At 36.0% G+C, this 12,075-nt stretch overlaps 1 protein-coding gene across 1 annotated transcript in view; it reads left to right on the top strand.

Annotated features, from left to right (window-relative positions):
• LOC124166405 (egalitarian protein homolog) overlaps positions 1-8,235 on the top strand; it is a 141,635-nt gene extending 133,400 nt beyond the window's left edge. Inside the window, exon 11 of the mRNA XM_046543929.1 lies at positions 4,879-8,235. Coding sequence (XP_046399885.1) covers positions 4,879-5,264 — 386 coding nt within the window. The 3' untranslated portion in view covers positions 5,265-8,235. The remainder of the gene's footprint in view (positions 1-4,878) is intronic.
• Positions 8,236-12,075: the final 3,840 nt, after the last annotated feature.

Below are 12,075 nucleotides of genomic sequence, written 5' to 3'. Positions count from 1 at the left end.
CTAAGCCCTTTCCACTTATGTTGGGTTACCTTGTCTTTCACCTATTGCTTTCAAGAACTTCCAAGATGTCAAATCTCTGCCTCAATTAAAGTGTTTTTAATCATTTCCAATCTAATTTATCATTAAAATCATCTCAGCTAAAAAATCTCTGAGAAATACATTCGTAATTTATTTATATTTATGTACTGTTGAAAATTATTTTGTTGTTGGTTACGTTTTGCTTAACATTATTAAATTATTGTCTTGTTATTGTGATTCCTCTGTAATTGGCCTCATGCTGTTTTTGGACTGCATTAAATAAATAAATATGAGTCCATTCCAACATTCGTGAAACTGTATGTTGATGCATGGAGCAGTTCTTTAAAAAAAAGTATGTAGTGTTGAAATTGGTGCTACCATTTTTCATGCGTCAAAAAGAGTATATTTATTTTATTTATTTAATTTAAGTATACCGGGACTAGCCACGGTGATAACTTTACGGGAGTCACCCGCAATATTTTCGCACAAGAGTATATTTTTTCATAGGTAATTTTAATTTCAATGCAATGCAATTTATTTATACTCCCAGTTAATAAAATTGTTAATTATATTGCCATAGTACCCTTATTGTGCCATCGAGCCAATCCATCAGCCGCGGGTATATGGGAAAAGTACCAAGGGCGGATCTATCGGCTGGGTTTTTTACTCTGACACCTGTTATTTTTTGAGTTTCGTGTAACTTTTGTAACTATTTTTTAGTATCTGTCATGCTTTAACATACCCATAAGTTATGAGAGCAAATGAAAAAAAAATATGTATTAGTTTCTGAAAATGCATACTAGGGTTTATAAAAATTTTTAAGTGCAAACCTACAAATTTGCTTAAAAAAAGCTGGCACTAAAAGGGTTACAGTAGACTCTCGTTATTACGAAGTTTATGGGACTGAATAACCAGGGGTTTGTAATAACGAAGTTCAGATGAACGTTTCTTTACGAAATAATCGCAAAAAAACGTACTTAGTCAAAATTTCTTGTCTCTTCAATCTCCTGTACTTATAGTCGCACTATGGAATAGCTTCAGAGTCATGTGTATAATAAATGCAATTAAATAATGCCCAAATGTGTAAAAACGAGCACATTCGTTTGGTTTTGTCGATAGAATTGTATGCGGCATGTTGCAATCGAGGGTTGATATCTTCCCGTTTGCTGTGAGTCCTCGCTATAGAGACAAGATGGGTTCTGAGTCCTTGTTCGTAAGTTGATTAACCTATGCAAGTCATAGAAACATGCTGTTATCCTGCAGAATGCAACACTGCATTACAATTGTGCAAATCATGATTGTGACGAGCTAATCTAACTGCGTGTGCAATGCACCTGTAGCCGAAAAGAATCACTGCCCACAGGAAGGAAGAAAGGGTACAACGCTGAACAGTTCCTCACTTCACAGCGGATGAAATGATAATTTGTTCAGATTATGCCCAAAGTGCGAGTTCCTCTACGCCAGCCTGCTCGAAAGGTGCCAGATGTGAAATTTCGGGCAAGCTTGAATTTTTCGAATGTTCGTATCTCTGAAAGTTCTAAAATTGAATGTTCGTAAGAAGAGGACTTTCTGTATGTCCAATCTATGAGCGGGACTGAGTGGGACACCATGATTCCACAAGAACAAAGCTTATATTATGGTTTTGTGTTGATACTGATGTATCTCCTACTAAATGAAGAACCATAGTTGACACTCTTGTGCACAGTGCACAAGGAAAACTTATACGTAGCACAATGATTATGACGTAGCGTAGTGTATATCCAACTAAATGCCATTGCCTATCTCTGGAAATTCGTAATAAATTTATTTTTGTAACCGCCGGGACCGGGACGGAGGTTCATAATTTTGTGATAATGAAAATTTTGTAATGACCTTTCTTTTACTATAGATTGGATTGGACTTTTCGTCAGGACCAGCAATTCGCTTAATAATAACGAGAACTTCATTATAAGGTTATTTGTATTAAGAGAGTCTACTGTAATAAGGTCAGGGTGTTATGATGCACACGTGGGTCATGGGTGTTCTAGCTCTGTGTACTGTATGACCTACAAGTGGGTAATGACTCCTAGACGAATTAATGCCGTTTTCGCCTCTGTTCCTGCAAGGAATGACTTTGTTTGCCTTCATCAGCCACTTGGACATTTTTTTACTTATAACAATGTTTTTTCAGGCGGCATTTAGTTATTAAAACAAGTTTCTTGATTTTACTTTACCCATAATATTTCTTGTTTCAAAATATTTTGGTTCAACTATAACCAGTATAAATCATTTTTATTTTCAATTTATTTTGTATAGATTCCTCAAAACTTGTTGAGATTTTGCATAATGACTCTTGAGAGAATTATAAAGAAGATGACCAAAATTCACACTGAATAAATAAATTCATGAATACATATATTTGCACCTTAGAATATGTCTTAACATCGTGTGTCTCCCTTTCTCAGTTAAGCAGATCAATGCTCAACAAGTGTGGCTGCATAGAAAATAATGTGAAATTCATTATGGTTAGAAGGGAGTAAGTTATTGCCTTCTTGAATAGCATCATGCACATAAAAATAGAGATATTGATCCCAAGGCACCCAAAATAATTTGTTTTTGCCTACGAGCTAAATGTTGAAAAGAGTCCCGTATGCAATAGAGATAATGGTAATGTGGGTAAATGAAAACGAGTGAAGGCATAAGCTCTCAAGATTCATGAGAAAAAATAATTGATACCTAAGGCTCTGCATCAGTAGTAATGAAGCATTGAGCATTCAGTTGGATATACATATCTAGGAATGATAATCAAGTCTATCCTCTCCTAGGCAGGAGGCTGCAAATTCTAGACCTCTGAGAGTGGCATATGATGGGAAAGCCCAAATATACTATCCTTCCCTTGAATAAGAAAAGGCATCTGGGCTTGACGTCTCCAGTACAGTTAGGCATCTACATATCTTCATACAGGGTCTTTGGAGGATGCTCTCTCAGCCCTGCTCACTTTTTTTGCTGTCCCCTTCTAAGAAAAGTTTGGAAAGTCATATTTTATTAGTCATCAAATATAAGTGGGCAGCATATGGGGTAAAAGAAAGGATGAGAAATATTACAAATAGATTACGAAGGAAAAGGGAATGTGCCAAAATAAAATATGAATGTAAAACTTTTCTCATCTGAAAAAAAATATTATCATTGTATTTTAAAAATATTATCATGAAACTATGTATTTGATTTTCAAAGTCATGGTATTTTTCAGGTCAGTGGAGTTCCATGGGTTGCTATACATATTTCTATTGCTGATTTGGAGATAATAATGGGAAAATTTTATTGAGAAGTCATTGGTATTTGTAGAGAACTGAGAGTGTAATGTGCTTTTGCATACAGTGAGTCCTCGTTTAACATCACTTACCGTTCCTGAAAAATGTGTCGATAAACGAAATAACGTTAATCATAAGTTAACATAATATCCCATAAGAAACAATGTAAAAAGTGAATATCGGCTCCTAGACATCACAATTCCTAAGCGAAAAAATTTTAGCGTATCATATCTGGGGCATTTTTTACGATGGGAATGCCAAACTATGGCATAAATATGAGTTCCTGTCTTTATCGACGACAATAGCAGCAGTGACGTAAATCCTTCTCCATTTTTGTATCTTCCCGCATTTGCTTTTCGGCTTCGCTATGGTGGTCGCCCGGGCGAGCACTTGGGCATCATCATCGCTAAAACATCGACGCAGTTACAGGAACCAAAATTATTGTGAACACGGCGAAAAAAGTGACGACAAAAACTCTGAGTAACTACACGGAAAAATTCCTTGAAATCACTTTTTAGGTTCCTGAAAACCATTATGTCAAGTAAAGCCTTGCACACCTGTCTAAGAATTCATTTTGCAGAAAATTTGCTAAAACCGTAATCGCAATTAACAATAAACACACCGTTTTACACTTCGTTTAGACTGACTGTATTACCGCTCACAAAACGAACAACCTGCAACGCCCGGCGCTTCGCGTTTTTTCTCGAGCGAAATTTAAAAGACTTGACATTATCTCAAAGCAAAGGAGCGATAAACGAATGACGATCTCAAAATTTTTGTGACGTTATCGCGAAATGACGTTAAACGGGGTGACGTAGGACGAGGACTCACTGTACTCACATGGGCCATTAAACAATTATGAATAACTAGCGATAATTACTTTCATGAGCTAAATTTATGGAAATATACTCTAATGAACTGTTATAAAGCATTGTTCATCAATAAAAAATAATTTAAACACACTTCATTTTTCCGAAAATTGCCAGGAGGAAAAATTTAGGAAATCTAGCATAGGCCATGGGTGAGAGCTACCTCTCTATCTTGCCACCATGAATATGTTAAGGATTAATGTCTGATTGTGTTGAGGAAACTTAGAGATAAATTCAATTTAATTTCCAATTTGTGTCATTACAACCGATTGAGTAGTTACAGAAATAAAACATATCAAACTTTAGTGTCTGGACTTTTGGCAAGGACAGTAGTGTATGTAGATGTGGAAAAACTGTATTTTCTGTTGTATTATGTGAACTCATTTAAGTTGAATTAACAATTTCAAAGTGAATCTTGTATCTCTTTTAGTTAATGGTTTAATTTCGAAGTAAGTCTTCTCTATTCAGTTCATATTCATCATTAGTATGCATCATATTTCAATGTATTTTTCCTACTGGTCCTCTAACTTGATTGATTTTTTGCAATTTAGATTTCATCTCTTTGTATTGTAGTTGAACAATTCACCATTTGAAATTTGTTAAGAAATATTTATATAGAATTTTTTCATTTTATGGCTTGATATGGTATACTATGAATGACGAGTATTTTTTTTGCTGATAATTGTCAACTTTATTTCTAGGTGGTACCACCTTGACTGAGTCTATGCAGCTAGTCGATGAGATATTATCGGACAATCGTTTGGATCGTACAGAGCGAATTGAGAGGCTGGAGGCTGTGCTTTCGTCAGCGGTCAGTCTGACTGTGGGACCTGGAAATGGGACGGACTCGCCATCCTCCCCTATTCTCACAAACTCGTCTGCGTTGCAAATGTGCCATTGCAGTTGTCACCTCAACGGTGAGAAGGAGAAGGAAAAAAGCCTGGATGAAAAGGCTTTGACCAAGCGTGACTGTGTTTCAGCATCGAGTCAGACGCTCTCGACTGGTGATATAGTGATAACTAGGATCTATTTCACAGAGGAAGAGCGGGAGAAGAGAGAGAAGGGATTGGCAGCCTCCAAGAAATGACTCCATTTCTCATCTACGTAAAAAAAATTGCTCACCTGTATCTCATAGCTCATACTCGATTTACTGTTTTTATATGCTCTGTAACTCAGTATATTAAATCCCAGGGAATGTTTATCGACTAGAGGATTTCTAATGAAAAGTAAAGAATTTAAAAATAGTAGATATGAGGGTCTTAACCTTTAGTGCAATGCACAGCTTGTCCAATGCTGATGTCTCAATGGTGTAGCATGTAATGCAGTCAAATTTAGTGGTTTATATGCTAATATTTTATGTTTATTTACAGAACTGAATGATTTTTCTTTTTAGAGAAGTGTAGAGGCTGTTCATTTTCAGTAATTTTATCTATAAAGAACCAACAAATGTAGAAGAAAGGTTATTACTCATTGAGGAGAGAGGGTATGTACTGAAAATTTGTGATTGCTGCGGAGCAGGACCACATTTTTTATTACTGAGTCGTGATGTGTAAGATGTATGTTCAATGGTTAATATGAGAGGAACTGTCGTAATTATGGTAACGCTGTGAGATTTGTGAGAATTTACAATTATAATAAAAAGCACTGGCACAATCCAACACCAGGTATGTGATATTAGGTTCTTGATTATGAGTATTATTAATCAGTAAATGTTTGATCCTCCTCTTTAGGTGTGAAGGATATTCCTCAAGTTAATAATGCTCAAAGTTTGACCATAGTTGCAATGCCCTGAAATTGAATTCTAAATATTTTAGAATTTTGCTGCTGAGTTAAGCATGATTGTTGAGCACCCTTCACCCTAAGAGAATCCTGAAGGATGCCAATTATGTACAAAAGTTATGACTCAGAATTTCAAAAATAGCCATTAGTTAAAAATTAACTATAAATCACTGAAGAGTGTGTACAAAAATGTATTCTTTCTTAAGAGAGATAATGTGTTTAGAGGAACTAAGAGCTACACATGTTAATTTGTGCACAAAAATGTGCATTGCTCTTGGTTTTGAAGTATTATAAAGTACTTAAAAGTGGCAGTAAAGGGTAATCAGCTTATTAAATTTTATGATGTGTGGCTTTTTAGTTAATTATTATTGTGAAATACTTTGGATTGTTATTTAGTCATCCTTTGCAATGGTATTTTAAAGTATGATGATCATGTAATCTGGCTTTTCCTGCTGAGCTGCCATAAAATAATGACTGAATTAAAATATAGGCAGCTATGGGTCCTCTCGTTTCGAGTGGAAGATTTTATTGGCTGAAAAATGGTTGCACTCATTTAAGACTTCAGTATTGGACATACATTTTTCTCATGGGTATAAGGCCTCATTGTTTTTTGTAGAGAATCATATTGAATGTTATTGATGCACCTGTGAATGTTTGGCAAATTTTATGATCCTAGGTGCTCAAATTCCCTATTGATGTATATGACCCTATGGTGCTTATTAGTGCTCACAAGACTGGTACGTTGTGCCTGCTTTTATGTATTGTTTCCTCTGAAAACGTGATATTGAAGTTTACATAAGGGATTAGGTAAATGTATGAAAAGTAATGTTGAGAATCAATTTTAAAATCACTTTGAATGTGGTATCCCTGTACTACTAACGTAATGCCCTTGATGTTTTTATTACAATTGAACTTCCCTGGGTTCTTGAAGAAACTTAAAATTTTCTTGCATACGTAATACGAAATGGTCACAATGGATGCAGCTATGCTAACTTTTACCCAATATGTACTCATTTTAGGTTACTGAAATTGCTAACAGATTAAGAAATTTTAAGTCAATTTTAGCCTATCAGTTGTAGTGGGAGATGTATTTCAGTTTGGTTTATGAAGAGAATCACATTTTATCTAATTTATTCTGTGTATATTTAAAATGCATTTTTTCTGAATTTCAATGCTACATATGTTAAAAGCTTTTGCGCGTTTAACAGTAAAATGAAAACAATATTCTTAAAAGATATTATTTCTAACAATTCGATATAAGTGGAAAATTGTAATGCATTTCTGGACAATAACTTTGCAGTGTATCTCTGGAGAAACTTGAGTATTAAATTGATTGTAATCAGATGCTGTGCATGGCTTCCACTTGAATAGCAATATTAAATTATGTACATGCAAGGCCTAATTCGCTCTTTTAAATCTTAACAAAAGCATTATATTTATCAGAGAAGCAGTAATGGATTGTATTGCAGCTTTTATGCTTCAAATTTATGAGATTGTGTAATGATTTAGTGTATGGTAGTACCATATTCGTTGAGCATTTTTTATTGTCATTGAAGTAGATTGGTTTGTGAATTGCTTTTAGTTATATTGCATGAACCAATGCTTTAAGTTTGTGGTAAACCAACTGCAATACACTTTTTGGGTAAGAACTGCAACATATTTGTGCTTGCATTTTAACTATTTTGAAAATGTTGACTCCTTTGTTGTGGTTTATTTATTAGGTAATTATATTAATGTTGTAGCAGTTGTTAACCAAAGTTTATTATTATAAATATATTTTTACTTTTTTTACCCTGGTAACTCCCTGACATACTTGTACAGTATGGGCCAGGTGCAAGTACTCTTCATATGTTATTTACATTAGTTATTTTGGTATGCATTTTGATCATATGCAAATATGCTCAAGTATGCTTATAGGTGGATTCTTATTTATTTCCATATGGAGTAATGTTGTTGAATAATTATGTATATATTGGTGTTTTCCATACCCAAGTATGGTTTACTGCACCAAATCATTTGTTTTGGGGGCATAACATCTCTCTGTATTCAACATGTATTTTGTGTCAGGACCAAACTGCATAGTTGTGGAATATTATAGGAGGATTGGTTTGTGGGGAAAATTTTCACCAGTTATTATGTTTATACTAGCAATAACAATGCCCTAGACCTCGGATACTAAGAAACAAAGCATGTATTTTATGGCACTGATAATCTTTGATAAAAAGATTAGAAAATGCTGTGCTGAAGCAAGTGTAAATAAAAATGTGCGAATACAGTTATCATTTGGTTTTATTCCTGCACTAGCAGGCCTCCCGGCGTTGCTTGGGAAGGAAGACACAGAGAAGTGGAAAATTTAGAATTCATGGTCACATAGCAGGATTTTTAGGAAAAGGAACAAAGCAGGTATGATGATGGTATATATATGTAACAGCAAACAATGGAAGAAATTATTTCCATATTCCTTGCATGGGATCAGCTTATACTCCACTCCACAACATTGATAGTTGTGTATTCATACCCACATAGACCAAAAACGTCCCGTGAACCTATACCCAGCTGAAAGGTTTGCAGTCAGAGGATTGATAGTTAAGTATAGAATCCTTTGAGTTATGTTTTCCCTTTCTGCATGTCAAGAGGTGTGCCTACCCGGCTGGATGTCTAACCTCAGAAGTTGTATGATGTGACATAACGAATGGTAGCGATAAAACGACGCAAAAGACAACCATATGTAGCACCATGGGCTTTATGAGTATGAGATACACCTACGTACTAACTTTGGTTGCAATCCACGCAGCCATTTGGACATGTATAGTGGACAGACAAACAGACATCCTCTTTTATGTATGTAGATGTCTCAAAAGTAAGGTTGGGTCATCAAATCTGCCAACCCCTCCAAATCCATCAAATTCTAAGATGAAAGATTTGAATATGGATTTGAACCAGAACACCAAGGGGTTTTAATAATACCCTACCTTTGTTTCAGTTAAAATATGAATGACTAGTACATTAATGCTACCAAACTAAGTTGTAACTTTTTTGCACCGAAAAGGTTAGTGAAACAAAAATGTTAAGGAAATTATGACAGTATAATTTATTAGTTTTTGTAATTATTTGCTTGATAAAATAATTATTTTAGTTCCATGTCTTATTCTAATATCATTTTTCTTCAAAATGAAAATTTGCTCAACTTTTTTGAACTACATTGCTAAAACACTAAAAATCAAAAACAATAGGGGGGGGGCAGTTGCCCCCCCCCCCCCCACCACTGGGTATGCCCATGCTACCAATAGTTCTTTCTGTAACTAAAATCTAGGGGTGCAATTGAAAATGGCTTATTCTAAATAAGAAATAATTCAACTTCAAAGTCACTGCCTGTGAGGACAAATGTGGGAACAAGGAGTGGCATCACTCGGTTACATTTTAAGTGCTCATGAAACATTTCTACCAACATGTTTCCCAAGCAGCAGACGATATCCATTGGACATCTCATGTAGGGGAAGATCCTGGCAAGTAACAGGTAATCTTTTGTCTACAAGAAACAGCATAAAATTGCTATCTTAAATAAAAATTATCAAACTAATTGTTTTTAATTAATTCACCGCAATGATGCATAAGTTAACGTACATACTTCCACTGAAAATGCGCATTTTGAACAATCTCACGTGAGATCAGAGGTAGGGGGCAGAGCTAAATCTCACTGAGGGGGGAAGGGGGTCCAAAAATTACCTAATTTTATTAATAGACTCTCCCTGACACAAAATTTTAACTGAGGCTTTCCTTTTCATCTACTCATTATATCCAAGTTGAAAGCAAACAAATCAATATTTTTCTGCTTAAAAATTAAAAGGCAGCAAATAAATACAATTATTCAATCAGCCTTGGAAATGGTGAATACATTCACATCAATCCCCAAATATGTCCTGAGGCCACAGCAGACTTTTGCAGTGGTAGGTTAAGGAGAGGTGGGAGTGGCCAAACATAAACCCTTGAAAAATAGGAGAGAAGGTAATCATCAGATGGTGGCTCATCGATGCAAGATTTTATTTCACAAGTTTGACATAAAATGCCTAATGATAACTGGAGTATCAAAAAGCCACTTGTCTACAAGCAGACAAATTATTGCTAAGAGGTGCTATGTAGCACCTGGCCACAGTGGAATATAGAGAAAGAATTTAAGCATTTAGAGAGGTTTACGAAATGCTGGAACCAATCAAAGTAAACTATTCTACCACGGGCACTGGCAAGGGTGGGTTCAGGATTTTTTTCTGGGAGGTTTCATGTGTCTGAAAGGCAAACGGCTCCCTCATATGTGGGATGAAGTTTTACTAACAACAATTACTATACAAAATATTTTCTTCATCTCCAAACTCAGTGACACAAAAAAAATGACGGTAATGATAACGGGCACAATGCGCACTGGTATCTACATCAACCTCAAGTTGGGCAAGTGCCGGAAGTTGAAGTCCTAATCAATTAATTAGCCATGTTACTGGGGGTAATAAAGGAATCTACCGATTTGATCGATAGATTTTTCTTCCTCATAGGAAAATCTACTAAAATTGGTAGCATATTAATTGCGTAAGCTTGGTTTCGTTAGTAGTAGGACCTGCCCGCCTTTGTGACGGTGCAGGATTCCTCGTCCCCACCCCTTCTTCCCCGTCCTACCCCTGGAGGCGTCGTCGGGCTCCCATCGCGGCGGCGCCTCCTTTCCTTGTTCCTTCCCGTCCTTCCCCTTCTGGTGGCAGAGGAATAAAGCTGATCGCTTATAGTCCCTGCTCCAGGAGTGTATCCCGCGAACCCGACCCAAGGGTTTCGTTCCTACTGGGGATAATAAGGGAGTCTCATAATGCTGAACCCAGTTTTCAGCTAGCCAATTGTGGCAGTATTTTATGGTTGCCAAATTGGAAAAATATCAAGCATGAGAGTTCATGAGGAAGAGATATTGTTGACATAGGAGCAGTGGTGTCATGGTGCCGGAACGCTGTTCTGGCACTGGTTAAGAAAAGACACTTGTTAATAGTTAAGTAACACTAATATCAATTTTGAAATGTTTCAAATACCTCAAAATGTCAATATATATGTACATTGGCAATCAAAACAAATATTTTTGTAATGAAACGTAAATAATAACTTGCAATAAAAAACCTTGAGTAATATTTCCCTTGTAAAAAAAGTTGAGGAAAGTACGTTCTGGCCCTGCTAATTTTTCCATGACGTCACTGCATAGGAGTCCCCACAGTGGGTGCTATGGAACCCGAATGTAATCTCCAAAGGGCTCTAAAATAACCTTAAAAGCCCATACAATCTACTCAATCTTTGGTTTTAGATTTTTGCAGGGAATGGATTCACTAGTATAAGCCATTTTCATGAGTCTCCTCATGACATTCCCAGCAAGAGGAATGAAAAATTGAGCATTTGAATTTCATTCCAAGCAGAAGTACACCCAAAAATGGTTTACAGAAGAAAATCTAGTTGATCCTTATATTGAAATGAACTATGTATCTTCATTTATCATAAGTTGAATTGCAAAAAAATGATCGAAAAATTAATTTAAAGAAATTTTTATTTCATACTCATTTGAACACTTGCTTCAAAATAATTCATATAGGAGAGTGAAGTAAGAGAAGGCTGGGGCTGATAACCACTCTTGGAGGCTATACGAAGAAATCCTTGACCTTTTTTATGCCTGCTGGTGAATATACGCATGAGTCGAGGAGGTTACCATAGTGACTGCACAACCCATAACAAACTCGTGACAAATTTTGCCGAACTGGGAATTGAATAGGGAGATTCTATTTGGGGATGGGGTCTTCATTATAGGTAGCTGAAAACAAAAAGCTTTTACAAATCTTCACAGACATTTTGTACGACGGGTCATGATTTCAACAATGCGTGAGAATGATCAAGTCTCAAGTAAGAAATTGCACTACCATGAATGTAGTGTCAGGGAGTGATATATTGAAAGAATTCTTAAGTCATTCAGCTGATGCAGTACCAATGAGTATAAAGTCAAACAGAGGTTCAAACTACAACTCAGAGGAGCCTGGGAACAAGGTTCCAGGGAGGCCTACATTTCAGCCTCCAAGAACTCCAGCTCCGAGGTAAAAGACACACTCGTA

Source organism: Ischnura elegans, chromosome 10 (genome assembly GCF_921293095.1).
Source record: "Ischnura elegans chromosome 10, ioIscEleg1.1, whole genome shotgun sequence".
NCBI classification, from domain to species: Eukaryota; Metazoa; Arthropoda; class Insecta; order Odonata; family Coenagrionidae; genus Ischnura; species Ischnura elegans.
The sequence above is the reverse complement of the archived record's forward strand: the minus strand, read 5'-3'. Positions and strand labels throughout refer to the sequence as shown.